At 46.3% G+C, this 19,590-nt stretch overlaps 1 protein-coding gene across 1 annotated transcript in view; it reads left to right on the plus strand.

Annotated features, from left to right (window-relative positions):
• The first annotated feature begins 15,096 nt into the window (after positions 1 to 15,096).
• Positions 15,097 to 19,590, plus strand: part of ACOT11 (acyl-CoA thioesterase 11) — a 46,337-nt gene continuing 41,843 nt past the window's right edge. Inside the window, exon 1 of the mRNA XM_019742864.3 lies at positions 15,097 to 15,261. Within this exon, the coding sequence (XP_019598423.3) occupies positions 15,133 to 15,261 (129 nt within the window). The 5' untranslated portion in view covers positions 15,097 to 15,132. The remainder of the gene's footprint in view (positions 15,262 to 19,590) is intronic.

Raw genomic sequence — 19,590 nt, forward strand, 5'->3', positions numbered from 1 at the left:
CACTGTGCTCTCCCACACCTGTAGGGTTGGTACAGAGTATGCCCTCTGTCCTAAATGCCCTTGTCCACTATCTCTGCCTTTAAAGTCATCCAGGGCACAGGGTTTCTGAATGATGCACTGAGCTTTCTAAGTCAGGTCCAGAAGTGGCTCATCTTAACCTGGAGAAGTGAACGGGAGAAATGAAGACATGGTACATGCTGCTCCCCCCACCCCAAGGTAAGTGGTGGAACTGGAACATGGAAACACTCTTATTTGGAAAGGGAAAGAATGGGAGACACACAGCATTAGAGAGTGGCTCCTAGCAATTCTGAAATTCTACTAGGCAGACATTTTTAGGGCCCTCTTCCATGACAATGGAAAATATTCTTTGGGTAGGCCCAGATTCTACTCCCTGGAAATAGCTCCTTTATGCTTTGTTCTCTGTGGCTTCTGTAGGGTTCTGCAGGAGGTCCTCCCTTTACCATCCTCCTCCTTGGCCACATCTCAAAAGAATGTTGGAGAATATACCCAAATTGGGGATTGAGTCATTTTCTCAGTTGACTTTCTGCCCATAGATGGCTAGGGACCCAAGGGCCATTTTATTACTTGAATAGTTACAGTCTCTTAGCTCAAGCTGGTAGTTCTTTTGAGACTAGAACCCTCCTGAAAACTTAATTGACTCTTTATCTCTTTGTTTCTGTTCCATATGCCAATAAGCCACCCCCAACGTCTTTTCTAGATATAGGACATATATAGATTTGCTATATTTCTTTGTTTTCTCACCCCTATAATTATTTGATTGATTGATTACAGTTACATGTCTTTATTTAATGAAACTATTTTAAAAATATTTTTAAATTATAGTTGACATACAATAGTATATTATGGTTGGTGCAAAAGTAGTTGCGGTTTAAAAGGTTAAAAATAATTGCAAAAACCGCAATTACTTTTGCACCAACCTAATCGTTTCAGGTGTACAACAAATGAACAGACATCTATATACCTTACATATATCCTTGATTTAAATGTGGGTATCTTGGGTCAGCATGCTCTGTTGGATATGCTGTTGTTTTCCTATGGTATCTCAGCTCCAAGCTCACCCTTATATATTTTTGTCTGTGTTGACTGGAACTCGGCAAACCACCATTTCCCAGGTGTCCTTGCCTGTTGGCTTCCTGTTAGGTTCTCCCAGTGGGAAGAATTGGCAGGAGATGAGAAGGTGGCAGAAGGGGAAGTGGGACTGCCTTCCTAAAGTCAACACCTAAACAGCATCCCTCCAGTAGCAAAGGACAGCTACGGCTTCAGCCGCCATCTTCTTTGGAGCCTCTCAGCACCAGCCACATCACGTCCTCTCAGAAGTTTCCGCGTCAGCCAGTCACTCCTCTTAGTGTGAAGACCAGTCCCCGAGAGGTCCACAGCTACTTGGTGTCCTCAGAGGTCCACATAGCAGCCATGTGGTACCCCTTCAGAGGGCTGAGTAGCAGCCAAGTGGAGCTCCCCTGTAAACATTTAGGTCTGGTAACCACACGTCTTCCTTTTTATTCCCTGGCCCTAAAGAGAGTAGCTGCTTTTGGCAATGACTAGGAGCTGATTACCTCAGTCCTAGGAGCAGTGGTGCTTCTCGTAGTCACTAATATCTAGGTTATATCAATATCCTGTTTTTGTTCTTTTGGGCTTCCAACACCATGGAACAACAAGTCCCTGCATTAAATCCCCTCTGTCTGAGACTCCTAGCATGGGTTCTGTCTAACTGGACCCGATACAAGGGGAGAGCCACATCTCTACTTCACTTGTCCTCATTTATTTTGTCCAGTTGAAAGGTTTACGGGGTGTCATGCCCTTAACTAGACCTTCACTGTGAGACATCACAATTCACTTATGGGTTTTAATAAGGATGTGTTGATAATACTTCTGTTTTCACTTAGCTTTCTTCACTGAAAATTCTTCTTGGTTTCATCTTTTATACATTGGGATTGAGAAGCAATCCTGAAAGTCCCTGAATGTTTTAACTCTTCCTATTTCATTTCTTTTTTACTTGAAAACTGGCCAATTCTTTTCTTAAATTATTATCTTTCTTGGAGTACTTTGCTATTAATAAATACAGCCAATACGCACCACTAATGTTCAATTTGCAACCACTTTTGTTGAGCTAAAAGTTTATTAGCTCCATGATCTGCCCTCCCACTTACTGCAGGACATAGTTGTACCAAATGTTTCACCGCTGCCTCCAATAACAATTTATTTGCTCCTCCCTATATGAATGTAAGTCAATACCACATATTTTAGGTTTTGTTACAACAGTGTACTTCTGGTACCAATTTCCATGTCAGTTGGGAGAGGCTAGGTTACGAATCAGAAACAAACACTCCGCAGTCTCAGTGGATGAACATAACAAAGGCTTATTTCTCGCTCACGCGTGTCAATCGTGGGCCAGCTAGGGACTCTACTCCATGTTCTCATTCCAGGACTGAAGCTGTTAGCACAGCCACCATCTTGAATGTTGCTCATTACAATGAAGAGAAGAGATATCATTCACTGACTCTTAAAGCTTCCAACTAGAAGAAAACATGTAACTTGGCCGAAGCAAGTCACATGGCCCAACCTAACTACGAAGGAGTCAGGAACATGCAATTCTGCCTCACATCTAGGTGGAGAACCAGAATATTTGCGAACAGTGTTAATGGCCACCACACCTATAAATCTAAAGAACAACCAGACCAAATTGGAACAAGAGGATGGAGAGCTCTGAGAAAATAAAAAGTGGTTCTAATAGACCATTTGATGTGATAGAGCTAACCATGGTGTGTTAAAAGCCTAGAGAGGTATACCTGATCAAGTGGGTAAGGATAAATTAAAGAAAACAGTACAAGAAAGAACAAAAGTAATTAGAAACTGCAGGAAAAACAAACAGCTCTATAATAAAGGAAATGTAACAGTACCCTGTTGGCTCTGACATAACTAATATTCCCCTAGCTGATAATAATGTAAACACTGTACATTAGAATCAATCTATAGTCAAAGTTTTGAAGACGTAATTATGGTTACAGAACAGAATTTTTTTTTAAATTTATTGGGGTGACAATTGTTAGTGAAATTACATAGATTTCAGGTGTACAATTCTGTATTACATCATCTATAAATCACACTATGTGTTCACCACCCAGAGTCAGTTCTCCTTCCATCGCCGTATATTTGATCCCCCTTACCCTCATCTCTCACCCCCTACCCCCCTTACCCTCGGGTAACCACTAAACTATTGTCTGTGTCTATGAGTTTTTGTTTCTCATTTGTTTGTCTTGTTCTTTTGTTGTTTTTGGTTTATATACCACATATCAGTGAAATCATATGGGTCTCTGCTTTTTCTGTCTGACTTATTTCGCTTAGCATTGTACTCTCAAGATCCATCCATGTCGTCACAAATGATCCTATATCATCTTTTCTTATCGCTGAATAGTATTCCATTGTGTATATATACCACAGCTTCTTTATCCATTCATCTATTGAAGGACATTTTGGTTGTTTCCATGTCTTGGCCACTGTAAACAAAGCTGCAATGAACATTGGAGCACACGTGTCTTTATGTATAAATGTTTTCAGATTTTTGGGCTAGATATCCAGGAGACAGATTGCTGGGTCATATGGTAATTCTATTCATAATTTTTTGAGGAACCTCCACACTGCCTTCCATAACGGCTGCACCAATCTGCATTCCTACCAACAGTATATGAGGGTTCCTTTATCACCACAGCCTCTCCAGCACTTGTTACTATTTGTCTTGTTGATGATAGCCATTCTGACTGGGGTGAGGTGATATCTCATTGTGGTTTTTATTTGAATTTCTCTGATGATTAGTGATGTTGAGCATTTTTTCATATGTGTATTTGCCATTTGTATGTCCTTTTTGGAGAAATGTGTCTTCAGATCCTCTGCCCATTTTTCAATTGGGTTGTTTGTTTTTTTGTTGTTGAGTTTCATAAGTTCCTTGTATCTTTTGGATATTAGCCCCTTATCGGAGGCACTGTTTGCAAAATTCTTCTCCCATTCAGTTGGTTGCCTCTTTATTTTGTCGATGGTTTCTTTTGCTGTGCAGAAGCTTTTAAGTTTCATATAGTCCCATTCGTTTATTTTAGCTTTTACTTCCATTGCCTTTGGAGAACAGAATTTAATGTCAACAACCTTGATGATTTAAAAATTCAGACAGGAGGAAAGAGAACTGACTCTGGGTGGTGAACATACAATGAGATATATATAGATGATGTATTATAGAATTGTACACCTGAAGTCTATGTAACTTTACTAACAATTGTTACCCCAATAAACTTAAAAAAACATTCAGACAGGAAAGCTAAGAGGTAGAAGAGAGAGAAGAGAGCTAAAGGGCAACATAAAGGGCCTAATATCCTTATTTTATAAAGTGCAGAGTCAAACACGACTGTCTATAGATTATGGAACAATGGGAGAATGTATATGTATCACTTAACTTTACAAAGGTAACCACAGAGGTGTTAAAAACATTGACAGAACACTGTTGGGATGGGGGAGAGAGGAGTGATGGCAGTGGTTTATGTTAATTTATCACCTATCATGGAAGAACAGCTCTAGATGATGTTTAAAACTGATAAAGCAAGAAATTGCCATATAAGCACATTATTTATTAAAAAAATGTAGATACCAACTAGAAGAAGTAGCTAAAAGAGTTAAAAAGTGTGCCTCCAGGGAGTAGGACTGGCAGTTAGGAGAAGAAGGGTAGAGTACAATTGCTTTTCATTACAAATCTTTCAATACTGTTTAATTTTTAAACCATATGCATATATTTCTTAGGTAAAAAACGATCACTGAAATACAACTATATTTTAGAAAAGGCCTTTACAAACAAATGAAGAAACTGAAGATCAAGGAAATTAAGTGACATGCTCAAGGTCATAGAGCTTATTAGTGGCAGAGCTGGATTCAAACACAGGTTCTTTAATTTTTAGTCTAGGATGTATTTCACATGCGCACACAAGCCATTTGACAAACATTTATTGAGCACCTACTTTGGGCTGGAAATGATGTCAGGTCCTAGGGCCAAGAAGGGTAAGTCTGCACACTGTTCATAGGTCACACACAGGTTAGTGCAGAAGGGCACACACTTCAACCAATCCTTATAATGTGGTGTGGTTACATGATCATGTGATTGTGTAAAATTTGAAAAAGTAAGCTATTTTAACCACTGTCAGTTGAGATTGCTGTCTCTTTCTACTTTGACTTCCCCTTCATAATGCTTCCACTTGTATTGGGTGGTGTTGGAATGGCTGTGGGCTTTTGTGATATGACTAAACAAAAATTGTGTTGGAAATGCATTTTGTGTTGGTTTAGTGGGATATATTTATGTGTTCTCATTCATTTCTGGGTGTAGATTATTGCTAGCTATGCTAGCAAAGGAATTAAATAATAATAAATGCTCAAGTAATAATAAAGGCTCTCTCCCTTAGATCAATAGCAAAGAAAGAATGTTGGGATCTTACTACTTCTAGTTAATGTTGTGCTGGAGTTTCAAGTCAGGACAATCAGGCAAGACAAAAAAAAAAAGGCATAGAGATTGGAAATGACAAAGTAAAACTGTCTTAATTTTCAGACAATGTGATCATCAATATAGAACATCCTAAGGAATCTACAAAACACCACTAAAACTATGTGAGTTTAGTAAGTTTCAAGATGTATGTTTAACACACAAAGAGCAAGTCAAGTGTATTTCTACATACTGGCAATATTCTGATTGAAATGGAAAAATTTAAAGTACATTTATTATAGTATAAATATATAAATGCTTAGTAATAAATTTGACAAGAATATGTGCAAGACTTGTAGCTGAAAACTCTAAAACATTGCAGAGAGAAATTGAAGGAAACCTTTATAGATGGAGAGATATACCATGTTCACGGGTCAAAAGACTCAATATTATTAGTCAATTCTTTCCAAATTGATGGATTCGATACAATCCCAATCAAAATCCAAGTGAGCTTTATTTTTTTAAGAAATTGAGAAGCTGCTTCTAAAATTTAAATGGAAATGCAAAAGATGCAGAATAGCCAAAACAATTTTGAAAAAGAAGAACAAAGTAGGACTTGTGCTACTTGATTTTAGGACTTACTATATGTTACAGTAGTCAGGGAAATGTAATGTTGGCTTACAGATAGATGTACAGATCACTAGGACAAAGTACAGAGTCCAAAAGTAGACCCACACAGATATAATCAACTGACTTTAGACAGAGGCGCCAAGGCAATTCAATGGGGAAAAGAAAATCTTTTCAACAAATGGTGCTGTACCAACTGGATAGCCATATGTAAAAATATGAACTTCTATCTTTACCTCACACCAAGTAAAAAAATTAACTCGAAATAGATTATAGTCTAAGTGTAAAAGCTAAAATTATAAACCTTCTATAAGAAGGTTTTGACTACTCTAAGTACCTCATATAAGTGGAATCATGCAGTATTTGTCTTTTTGTGATTGGCTTATTCACTTAGCATAATGTCTTCAAGGTTCAACCATATTGTAGCATGTGTCAGAATTTCCTTCCTTTTGAAGTCTGCATACTATTCTATTGTATATTATATATATACCACTCACTATATATATATATATATATATATCATTCATTAGTCGATGGACATTTGGGTTGCTTCTACCTTTGGCCTATTGTGAATAATGCTGTCATTCACATGGGTGTACGTACAAACATCTCTTGGAGAACTTGCTTTCAATTCTTTTGGGTATATAAACTCTTAGAAATCAATAAAACAAACAATCCAATTTTTAAAAACGTAACTGTCCAATCACAATGTTGTCTTGTACAGCTGAAACTAATTTTAAAAAAAGGAAGAAAATAGGGAAAGATTTGAATAGACATTTTACCAAAGAAGATGCACAGATCATAGCAAAGAAGTATACAAAAGGATGCTTGAGAACACTAATGAACAGGGAAATAGAAATCAAACCCACAATAATGTACCACTATAAATCCACTGAAATGACTAAGATTTAACTGACTAGCCACACACCACGTGCTGTGAAGATGGGGCGTTCTCATATGCTACTGGTGGGGATGTGAAATGATAACACCATTTTGGAAATATTTTGGCAGCTTAAAAAATGTTCAACATACGTTAATCATATGACCTTCCACTCCTAGGTATTTACCTAAGAGAAATGAAAGTATATATCCACAGATAGATTTGAATATGAATGTTCATACCAGCTTTCTTTGTGTAATAGCCAGGAACTAGAAACAACCCAAAGTCTGTCAATAAGTGAATGAAAAAGCAAATTGTGATATATCCATAAGATGGCATTCTACTCAGCAATAAAAAGAAAAAAATTATTGATGTGTGCAACAATATATATGAATTGCAAAATAATTATGCTGAGTGAGTGAAGCCAGACAAAAAAAGTATATACTGTATTCTATATACTTTCTATCCATCTATACAGAATTCTAGAAAATTCAAACTAATCCAGAGTGACAGGCAGATTATTGTTTGCCTGGGGAGGTGGGGGAGGGGGCAGTATGGAACCAAAGGGAGAGATTACAAAGGGCCATAAAGAAACTTTGGGGGTGAGGAGTATGTTCTTTATCTTGATTGTGGTGATGTTCGCATGGATGTATCTATATCTATATCTGTATCTGTATCTATATCTAAAATATATGTAAAAACTCATCAAACTGTATTCTTTAAATATGTGTAGTTTATTGTATGTAATGATATCTCAGTAAAGCTATGGAAGCAATAAGAAGAAGATAGGTTAATAAATTCCAGTAGCTCCCCAAGAAGAGATACTATGTAGCAATGAAAATTATGGAAAGATATTTATGATAATTGTTGAGAGGAAAAAAATCAAATTACAAAACAGTATATCCAATATGGTCACTTTTTTTTAGATAACTTGAATATCTCCAGGATTCACCGTTTGATTACAAATAGTGTCACATTAACATTAAACCATTGTTTATGCCAGCCCAGAGCCATCCTGCCAGTGTGGGGATTCCCCTTTCCTGAAAAGTCCACCTGTCCCATATGTTTTCAGGTGTCCCCAAATGTGACTCATTGCACTTGGAAAGCAATCTTGGATGTCATTTGCTGTTGCTGACACCTGGGGCCTCTGCTGAGCTGAGGCGACTGCATGAAAACTGCTGGCTGAGCCAGAGAAAGGCCTGTGTTGCTGCCCCAGGCTGCGGCCAAAAAGCTCCACGAATGGGGTACCCATCCTTCCTGCCCTGATGAGCTTACCCTTAGGGTGCTCCAAGAGCATGGCCCAGACAACGTGACACGGGGAAGTGCCCCATCTTGCTACACAGCGAGGGGTCCCCACAGGAGTGCTGCGTGGGCCCCAGGTGTGGCCCCCAGATGTGGCCCAGCTCAGAATGGCAGCTCTCTTGGTTCAGACTATTTTTTTCTCCCAAGGGGCTGGGGCAGGATGAGTTCAAGTGCCAGCCTCTGTGAGGTGTCTGGAATGACTGATCCCTCCCACTCTCCCCTCCTGGTGTAGAATGCACTCCTGCTGCCAAACTCCTCCTCCACAGGCGTTGTCTTTCAGGGACCACCATCAGGCCCCTTAGTTTGCCAGATGAGCCTGTATCCCAAACATGAACACTGATGGAGATTTTTCTAGGTGGCTCCTCATGCCTATGATTGTATGATACGTTTCATATCATATTATATAACATGTATACATACATATGGTGAGGGGAGCAGGGGTGCCTCCATCTCCCCCATCAGCATGTCTACATCTTTAAGCTCTAGTCTAAGGGAAGCACAGACCTTAAAATATCAACACTGATTCTCTTTGAGTGAAGAGATCATAGATGGTATTCATTTTCTTTGTTCTTTTTAAGTAAAACTACCCATTAAAAAAGGTTTTTTTTTCAGTTTTTTTTTTTTAATGGATACCCATAAAGGCAAGAACAGTAGTATGTCTTGCTCAGAACCTCATTCTAGCACCCAGCAGCAGTGTTTGGCACTTAGTAGGTACTCAATAAAGGGGTGAATGAATAGCGTATTACTTTTCAAGACTGTGGGGCTGGATTAGCAGTAACAGGGAGGGGCTTTGGCACCAGGGAGCCTACCCCACTCCACGTGGACCCACCAGGTTCAGCGCCCACGTTTCTGCCTTTGCCCGGTGCCTGAGATAGACGCCTGCTTCGCGGGGGCGGAGTGTTTGGCGCCAGCCCTGGTGCCCTACCTCTTTGTGATCCGCAGGATAGGCAGCCCTGGGGCCGCCCCACCCGTGTGGGTGAGGGGAGGGGAGGGGACCAGTCTCGCCCAGGAACTCGCCGGTCTGCTCCCGCCTGTACCTCTGCTCCCGCGCTTCCTGCGCCTGCCTGCAGCTTCCTGCAGCGTTTCCCTTAGACTCTGCTCTAGGACCTCGGTTGCCTGTTTCAGAGCCTCTCCCCGCGGACCCGTTTCTCTGCCGTCCCCAGCGGACTCCCCTGGCCTCGGCCCTACAAGCTGTTGGGTCTAGAGTGTCCCACCACTTGGGTAAGGGCCCAGCTAGCTTCCCGCAGCCCCTCCCCCATCTCAGTGCCTCAGACGGGCCACTTTCCCTGGGATCCTCCTGCTGCCGGCTCCTCCTCAGTCCAGCACCCCCCTTAGCAGAACTGCCTCTACCCGGTTGCTGGGCTCCAGACAAGCCAGATGGTGCCTGGCACACTGGTGTTTGCGCAGGCTGGGGCAGAACGCATCTGGGATTTGAGCTGGGATTGGTGGGCCTCTCAACAGGATGGCGGGGGCTGGCCCTGGGGAGGGCCTAGGGGCACAGGACTCAGAGTTCGGAGGGTGTAGCCACTGTTGACTCACTTGGGCATGGGGTGGGGTGAGGGAATATGAGCCCAGGTTGTGAGCAGCTTTCCTGAAAGGGCCCAATCCAGGGTGTCAGGCTTGGTCCAGTCCCCACAGTAGGAGGTGGTGAGCGGGGGAAGGGAGGGCACAGTTGAGCCCCCCTGGGCAGGATGGAATTCAGGACTGGCTGGCCAGCATCCTCAGTCTGGCCTCCATGACTTGTTAGCATTCCCTCCTCTCCATCTCCACCAGGTGACATCTTCTCTCCCCTGGACCATTGAACTGGCTTCTCACTGCTCTTCTAGTTCAGCTTTTCCTTAAAGGGCTGTGGTTCTGAGGGAGGCCTGGCCTGGAAGTATTAATAACATTTACTTCACCTCTACTTCCTCTCTTGCTGGTCTCACTACCCCCTTCCTTTGTTCCTCCTTCTCGTCCCACTCCCCATGTCTCCCACGACTTCCTTTATTCTGTCATGCCATGCCCAAGGAGCCCCCAGAAGGAACTAGGAGTATTCAGCTTGAAGAACAGGAGAGGATGACCATTCTTGCATTTATTCATTCACACAAGTATTTACTTCCATTCAGTCACATGTTCCTTCATTCTTCCCCATTCATTGACTCATTTCTTCATTCTCTGGGCACTGACTGAGCATCTACACTGATCAAGGCCCTGAGTGTTTGGCGGGAGGGGGGCAGGATAGTCTGATGAATCATTACCATCCTTGCTGCCAGCTTGCTCAAGGTCAAGAAGGAGAAATCAGCACAAATCAGCCCAACTGAAGAGAAAAAGCAACGTGGGAGAGAAAGAACAGGCAGTGAAGAGGAATAAAGGGCTGTGAAGTGTGTGTGTCCTTGTGTGTGGGGATTAAGGGTACAGAGGAGGAGGATGTAATTTCCAATTAGGAGGGGCCCAGAGGACTTCTTGGAGGTGGTGTCATTTGAGCTTGGCCTTGATGGGGGCAGGGTTTGGATATAGAGTTATATAGTATTAGAGAGCATCAGAGTGGTGGGAACAGCAGGAACAGAGGAAACGTCAGGTGTGTGAGGCACTAGTGGGAAACTCCGTTCATGGCTTGGGAAGATTAGAAATAAGTCTGGACAGAGAGGCCAGGGTCAGGCAGAGGGTAGGATGTGTGCTCCCATATCGCTGCCATTGTCACAGGCCAGGGAAACAGCTTTGTTCTGGGTGACCCAGAGCCATGGTCATGAGGTGATGGCAAGACCCTTCTGGCTAGTAGAGCTCTTTAATTGTATAGGCAGCCTTAGATGGAGTGAGATCTTCAATTGTGGAATTATGTAAGTGAAGGCTGGGACACCAGGGGTGAGTGTGGAGTGGGGAGAGCTGTCGGTTCTGGCCCATGGACAGTGCTGAAAGCAGTAGCTGGAGTATATGATGTCAGAGGTCCCCTTCTCCCCAGAAAGTCTGTGGTCCGAACTGGGAAGGCCCAAGTTCCAGCAGCGGGAATTCCTGGGAGTTTGGTTATTTATTCACACATTCATTCCCTCATTTGCTCCTGTGCTCACCAACTCCTTCCTTCCTTCCATCCATCCTTCCATCCATAACTTAGTCACTAAACCCTTGCTCGGGGCAGTCGCTGTGCTGAGGACTCAGAGGATTCAGATGAGGTCCCTGTCCGTGTGAGCTCCCAGTCTGATGGGGGAGACAGACAGTGGCATGTCTGATGGTGACAATGCAGAGTCACCGTGGAATATAGATGGAGATTATTTCATGGTGTTTTTGCCACTGAGTGTGGAGGTAGAGCTGGGACACGGACCTGAACAATTAACGCAGACATTTGTCCTCCAGCCAGGAAGGCCCATCGGTGGGGTCAGATGAAGGACGTATTGTGGGAAAAGAAGTGTTTGCAGGAGAAAAGACTCCGGGTTGACAGGGCTGAAGAGGCAGGCTTTCTGCAGATGTGGCACACCCTAGAGGCCCACTCAAGGACCTTTGGCTGAGGGCACCACAAACTCATCCCACACTAGAAATGAGCATATTGGAGAATTCTCTCTAGAGAATTCCTTGGTTAGCATAAACTGGAAGCAGATTGTGTAGAGTGGTGGTTAAACCTGTGGGTTCCTGACTTAGGTCAGGGTTCAAATTCTGGTGTTAACTCATGTTAGCTGTGTGACTTTGGACAAATCACTCTTTACGTCCTTTCTTTTGTCCTCTGTAGGAGAATACTAATCATAGTACCTTCCTCTTTGTGCGAGGCCCAAAGCTGGTAAGGCACATGAAGTGCTTGCACAGTGCTGGGTGTGTGAGAAGGGCTATAATGACAATGACAGTGATGATGATGGCGGTGATATATACTCTCAAGAGCTGCCTGTAAAATCTCTGGGCCTCGTTCTCCCCGGCTGTAAAAGGGAGGGCTGACCTAGCTCACTGGACCAGTGGCATCAGCATGTGAGAGATGCAAATTACTGGGCTCTCCTGAAATTCTGCTGGAGACAGGGCCCAGCGATCTGTTTTTTCTTTCTTTAAGATTTTATTGGGGGAAGGGGAACAGGACTTTATTGGGGAACAGTGTGTACTTCCAGGACTTTTTTTCCAAGTCAAGTTGTTGTCCTTTCAATCTTAGTTGTGGAGGGCGCAGCTCAGCTTCAAGTTGTCCTTTCAGTCTTAGTTGTGGAGGGCGCAGCTCAGTTCCAGGTCCAGTTGCTGTTGCTAGTTGCAGGAGTCACAGCCCACCATCCCTTGTGGGAGTCGAACCGGCAACTTTGTGGTTGAGAGGATGCGCTCCAACCAACTGAGCCATCCAGGAGCTCAGCGGCAGCTCAGCTCAAGGTGCCGTGTTCAATCTTAGTTGCAGGGGGCGCTGCCCACCATCCCTTGCGGGAGTCAAAGAATCGAACTGGCAACCTTGTGGTTGAGAGCCCACTGGCCCATGTGGGAATCAAACCTGCAGCTTTCGGAGTTAGGAGCGTGGAGCTCTAACTGCCTGAGCCACTGGGCCGGCCCCAGCAATCTGTTTTTTAACAAGCCCTCCAGGTGGTTCTGATACAGGCAGAAGTTTGAGAACCACCGACTTAGCTATCACTTGAGACCTCTTCTCGGTCTGCCTTTCCAGGACGATGGTTCATCCAGATGTGTTTCATGTTTCCTGCATTTAGGCTCTGGTCTGGGGGCTGGTGGGGAGGGGGTGCAGAGAGGAATAAGATGTGGTCTTAGCCCTCAGGGGGCTCCAGGGTGAGTTGGAAAAGGGAGGCAGATATCCATGGAAATATTCACTGGGGTAACATATACAAACAGAACTGCTGAAGAGATACAAAAATCATTTCTGTAATAAATAGTAGAGAGGAGAGAGACATTTGTGGTTTTGAGGGGTCTCTGCAGAAAGATCTAGCCCTCTGTTGCTTGTTTCTGGTAATAATATTGATTGAACCTTGCTGGAAATCCTGTTATAAGTCTAACGGAAGCCTCTCCTCTTTTATGCCTCGTGGGGTGGGGTGGACAGGGCTCTAGACTTGAGGTGATGACTCCTGACCTCACTGTGTGACTTAGGGGGGCTCACTTTTCATTTCTGGGCCTTAATGTATCCATCTGTAAAATGAGGAGACTAGATTGAGTCCAATGCGTCTGAGACATTGTGGTTCTCTGGAGAGAGGGTACGGTTGGGCACCAGGAGGAGCTCTCTGAGCTGCCATTCCTTCATCTGCATAGTGAGGGGCATGAGGTTGTCCTGGCTGCCTGCCTGAATCCAATGAGATTGGGGATTGAGTGAGATGAGCTGTCCCCTCTCTGGGCCGGTTTCTTTACCAGTCCAGGGTGGTCTCATGACACCTGTCCTTTTTACCTCACAGGGCTTTTATCCTGTCGACCACGTTCTTCATTCTCAGAGGCTTGTTGGTGCCTGGCATTAGAAGCCCTCTTCGACAGATCCCCAGCTTCTTTCTATACGTTGAGGATCCTCACTGCCTACGAGGGCATCCTGTTCTGTTCCCGTTAGGCCTTTCCCCTCAGCCCTCTTCTCAGCCTATCCAAACTTATTCAATCTCCAGGCTAGCTCTAGTACTACCTCCTCCAGGAAGCCTCCGAGCTTGCCCCAACCCTCAGTGCCATCCTTGGGCCATCCAGCAGTCTTTCTGGTGTGACTTTAAATTCTCATTTTCAGATCGTGAACTGCTGACAGACCATAAGCAATTTGAGGGCAAGGCATGAGCTCTTAGGGATGGACATTGGAGTCCTTGACTCCTAAAGCAGGGAGGGCCAGAGACAAGAGAGAGCATGCCCAAAGCCACATAACAAATTATGTGAAAGAACCCGGCCCAGAACTCATGTGTCTCAGCCCCAGGGGGAGACAGTGTTAGATATGTGGTGAGGAAACGAGAGGCAACGGGTGCAGAGGAAAGGGTAGCGGCCTCAGACTTGGGCTGACCTCTGTTGCAGCATGGCTCTGCACTCAATAGCTGTGCCACCTGGGCCATGTCACCTACCCTCCCCTAGGGACTCCCTGTGGCGTTGGAATGAGGACTAGTATGAGGCCTGGCACACCGTAGGTGCTGAGTTACTGTAAGGAACTCGTTATTCCTCCCAGGCCACTTGTCCATCCCAGCTCCTCTGCCTAGAACTCTGCTCCCCTTCATGTCTTAACCGCCAAGCACTTTAGTTTATTGTGCTGTTGTGAGCAGTCCAGTGTGAGTGTCAAGGCCTCCTTGTTAAGTCTCTTGCAGGAGTCCTGCTCGTCGCTTCGTCAGTAGTGGCTACAGATGGGTTAGGGTGAGTGCCAGGGGCTGAGCCCTGTGGGGCCAATGGGGTAGGATTTGGCAGGTGCCACTTTTAGAAAAGTCATGCCGCCTATTTTGAGGCAATGAGGGGTGCGCCCTGTCCTTGGCCAGCAGCTGCTGGACGCCAGCAGCCTGGAGGGTGGCGCTCCCAAGGGTGAAGAGTACTAGCAGGTGGGTCTGGTGTTTCTCTGGGACACTACTGGCAGCTCCCTGGCCTCGTGCCACCTTCTGGCCTGACCTCTTGTGGACGGATGGAAGCCTGGTGCCCGTTCTGCCAGTCTTCCTGGCCCCTGGGAACGACCCCAGAGCCAAGAGACCCCGTGGGGAGGATGTCAGGGGCTGGAAGTGGGGGTAACTAAGTTTGGCTGTGGCTGGAAACTAAATGAGTGTCCGGCTAGGTGCCCAGTGGGTGGGTACAGGGCCCCCTGACTTGGCTGTAGCCCAGCTGGCAGCCTCTCTCCTTCCTCTTCACCAGGCGGGCCCAGGAACCTGCTGTGCCGGGACTCTAGGAGGAGGGGGCAGAGGGCAGTCTGAGTGGAGGCTGGGACCAGGAGTCAGGAGGGGCGGGAGCTCAGGAGGAGGAGCAGGAGGCGAGGCAGCTTCATATGGAGCTGGAGCCTGGCCGCTGCTCAGGTGACCCACGTCTCTCTCTGTCCGTCTCTCTCCCTCCGAGGCGACCAGCTAGCGGGGTCTCAGCCACAATGATCCAGAATGTCGGAAATCACCTGCGAAGGGTATGCAGGGTGGGCTGGGGGTGGATTGGAGGCGAAGGGGAGGGGACTGGAGGCTGGGAATCCCAAAAGAGAATTGAAGTTTCTATTTTAAGTCAGAAGTTCTACATCTCCTCTCTCATTTTCCACGGGCCATTTTCTAACTCTCTTTTGGAAGGAGAAATTGCAGGACCCCTGGGCTGGTTTATTATAAGCAGCAATCCCCAAACAAGCCCCAGGGGCCATTAGCCACCCGAGGGCGGGCTGTAGTAAGGGCAGTAATCTTCTGCAAGTTCTTTTTGTCTGGAATTCTATTCCGGGGGTGTGTGTTTCTCCCTCCACCCCAACCCGAGGTCTGTGTGTGTTTCTGCCGGGACATCTGAGCTCTATGGTTGTGTGGTGTTTAACTCTCAGAGTTCAGGGCTCAAAGGCCACGGACCTGATAGACTATAAGGTTTGAGGTGTGCTTGTGAGTGAGTGTGACTCCGGGGTGAAGCCGGGGGTTCTTGAGGACAATAACCTCTTGGGAAGAATAAGCACAGGAACAAATGAGGGCTGTTGGAAATGTGTCCTGCAAGGTGACCTTGCAGAGAACTTTCCCCTGGAACCTCTTAACAGGGACTTTCAAGCTGAGATTAGATGCTGAAGCCTGAGACAGACCCACATCTGTGGGCTTTTGATCTGGTGAACAGAGAAGGATTCAGGACAAACTGACAGAGGTTATGCTGGGCATAGAGTGGTTGTCCTCTGAGGATGTTTTCGGGAAAAGCCTATTTCAAAGGAGCAAGTAAAGAAATCTATCTGTCGCCTCCCTCCATCTGTATGATCGCCACTCACCTCAGACCCAGTGTGCCTTCTCCTTCCTGGGTCCCCTGTCCCACGTCCCATCCCCTCTAATCTACCATCCACTGAAGGGATGCTTCTAAAAAGTAAATGTGATTATTCTTCACTTTCTCAGATGGCTGCTCCTGTATAACTTTCACATTCCTTACTTGATACAAAAGGATTTGGGTAATCTGCCCCTGCCGACTTCTCCCTCCTCATTCCACCTTCCCCACCCCTATGCATCCAGCCATCCTGGACTGCTTGTCCCTGCCTCAGTGTACCACCTTTGTTCTCTCCTCCATGCTGTTGTACATAATGCGCTTTCTGCTAGAGTGACCGCCAGTCTCCTGTGGCTCACAGCTAACTTGTCTCCCTGGAAAGGTGCTTCTGAGCCCTCAGTTCCCAGCTCAGATGCTGCCTCCTCTGGAAAGCTTTCCCAGATTTCTCTCAGCACAGCGAACCTCTCTCTGGTGTTAGATCCTTCTCACCCTGGATTGTGTGGTGGACACACATGTCCATCTCTTCCACCAGCCAGTGAGTTCCCCATGGCTGTTCTTCGTGTGCCCAGCACAGTGTTGGGTATGACCAGAGTACCCGGGAACGCTTAATGAATGAATGGTCACAGGCAACTTTGCAGCAAGGCCAAGGGTGGGATCTGAGCAGCAGGGCGTCTTGCTTCTGTTCCCTGAGCATAGAACAGAAAGCATCTTTCAGGTGGGTAGGGCTGTTTGTCCTCTTGTACCGTGTCATCTTTAACCCTTTATGACTCTTTCCCCATTGAACCTCATCAGTAACTGGCGAGAAGGCAGTGGGGGAGGGACATATCACTGTCACAGAGATAACAGTATCATTTTATAGAGCAAATCCTTACGTAGCATTGATAACACTAGGCACCAGACCATGCATATATTAACCCATTCATTTCTCTGTGAGGTAGGTAGAGTTATCATCCCCATGTCCTAAGTGAGGAAACTGGGGCTCAGAGAGGTTGAGTGACTTGCCCAGGATCACACTGGTATGAAGTAGCAGAGCTGGGATTTGAACTCAGGCAGTCTGGCTCTAGAGTTCCTGAGCTCTTAGGGAACCAGAGGCTCAGCAAGATGAAAGCCGAGAAATTCCAGTTCGCATGTCCTGATTTGGAGCCCAGCTGGCATTCTGCTTCCCCTTACTTCCCCCCACTCCCCACTGAGTGTGGGAGTGGAGGTGGGTGTGGGGTGTGGAAGTTGGGCCCACAAGGTGACACCATTTACCTCATTCCAGCTGAGAACACTCTGGCCTGGATTGCCACCTCTGGCCTGTTGCCTGCCTGGCAGGTCTCCCTGGACTCCCCTTGTTCCCTCCTGCATTCCCTAAGTTCCCCAGGAAAATGGGAGGGTTGGGGACTATTTTCTGGGTTGTTACCAAAGCTGTTTTAATGAACAGCAAGCAAACCAGAAAACCCCACCCAGCTCTCTTTCCTGGGGACTAAGGTTAAACCAGGAACAGAAGGGAGGCCTGTGTCACAGGGTTGGGGGCCCTTGTCAGTATCGTGTTGTTCTACAGACAGTGGGTGTTTGGAGTCGGAATGTTCTGGCTCTTACCCACCACTGGGTACCCAGCAGGCACTCTGCACATGAAAGTGAGTGAACGAGGCGGTGTGTCTGCTGCCAAGCTGGGGCAGGGGGCTCGGGCAGCACGGAGTGTCTGTCCAGTGGTGCTAGAAAGGTCCTCCTGTCCTGTCTCTCTCAGTGGAGACCCTTCTCCTTCCCCCATTCAAGGGTCAGTCTATACCCGGCACCGAGTCCCACACCCCTAGGCTGGCAGGGAACTGTTGGCATACGAGTGGGAGGCTGGGAGGCTGGCTGGGTATCTCTGCTCAGCATGAATTCTAGCCCAGCCCAGGATAGCTCCCAGGGGGTCCAGGTACTTCATTTACTCTGGAAACGAGCATGGGGCTGTTTGTCCAGCTACCCTGAGAACCCTGTGTGTGGGCAGTGCTGCCGACAGGGCGGTGGAAGACCAGGAACAGCGTGTCTGTGCACTCCTCGTGTACCCACACACCTACACGCTGCTCACCACCCTCTGTGGTGACGCACTGCTTCACCTTGAACCTGAGGACCGCTGCAGGTGCTCCTCCCCACCCCAGCCGCCCAGTCTCGTAAGGGATCTACTTCACAGTGTACGGAGTTTTAGGGCACAATGTTTGGTCGCCCTGGATTAGAGTTTTATCTTCACCCCATTGCTCACATGTAACATTGGGCTAGATGCTTCCCCTGTCTGGGTTTCTCCGAGGTCCCCACCAGCCTTGACATCTTTGGGGTCTGGATGTTTGTGAAGGATTTGTGCATCACCTTGAAGTTGGTCCTGATAGTGAAAGGCAGGGGCCACCTGCCTTGAAGACCCCACTGTGTGGCTGTGGAGGGGAGACCCATAGACATAAAATGATGTGCCCTTCATGTAGTAGGAGTGCAAAAACTACTGAATGAATGAGTGACAGTGGGAGCTTAAAAGGGGCCTGAAGTGGTCTCAGAAGGCTTCCTGGAGGAAGAAGACTCAGACACTCAGCTTCAGCCTATTTGGGAGCCACATTCGAACCCTAGTCTCAGCTGTGGACAGACTCCCTTAGTGTTCTCAGTCTGTCTTGGAGGACTCTTCTTTATCCTTTAAAACATGGCTCAGCCATTATTTCCCCTTCCAGTTCCCCATCCTGTCTGCTCCCAGAATTAATGTCGTTTCCTCAGGAGGTTGTCCTGACTTCAGTTGTTTTGTCCATAGGGATTATCACGTGTCAGGTGTTGAGCATACCGTGATGAACCCAGGCTGTTGTATGGAGCTAACAGCTAATGAGGGAGACACAGTGAAAAGGTAGTCAAAGAAATACACAAGGAAAAGCTGTGCTAAGTGCTTTGAATAGTAATAATAGGAGTGAATATGATTAAAGTACTAGCTAGTGCTAAGCATGCATGAACTCAGTCAGTTATTCCTTATAACAACTCTGTGAAGTAGATACTGGTATTGTGCCCATATTAAAGATGAAACTGAGACAGAGAGGTTAAGTAACTTGCCCAAGGTCACACAGCCACTTGCTGGCTCTGCTGAGATTAAACTCAGAGAACTGAGAACTGTTAGAGAATAATGAGAGAGGTCAGGGGAGAGCTCTCTGAGCAGGTGACAATTGAGCAGAAACCTAGCCGCTGGGAAGGAGGCAGCCATGGGAGGAGCTGGGGGAAAAGCATTACAGGCAGAGGGAACAGCAATCATTTGCAGGCTCCAAGGTAGGGGGAGTTTGGTGCATCTGAGCTGCTGAATGGAGGCCAGTGTGGCTTGGAGTGGAGTGAGTGAGGGCAGAGCAGCTGAAAGAGGCTGAGACATGGCTGCCATGTGCAACAAGCTGGGGGTGTGGGCCCTGTAGGTGGGGTTTGGGGTTTGGAATGGGTTGTATTGTCTTGCCCACCAGACTGTGTACTCTCTGAGGACTCTCTGGTCCTCCAGGCTTGGTGCCAAGGTACACGGTCCCTGCACACTGAGCTCAGGAAGCCAGGAAAGCAC

Source organism: Rhinolophus sinicus, chromosome 14 (genome assembly GCF_057876585.1).
Source record: "Rhinolophus sinicus isolate RSI-liver-muscle chromosome 14, RSI-T2T, whole genome shotgun sequence".
NCBI classification, from domain to species: domain Eukaryota; kingdom Metazoa; phylum Chordata; class Mammalia; order Chiroptera; family Rhinolophidae; genus Rhinolophus; species Rhinolophus sinicus.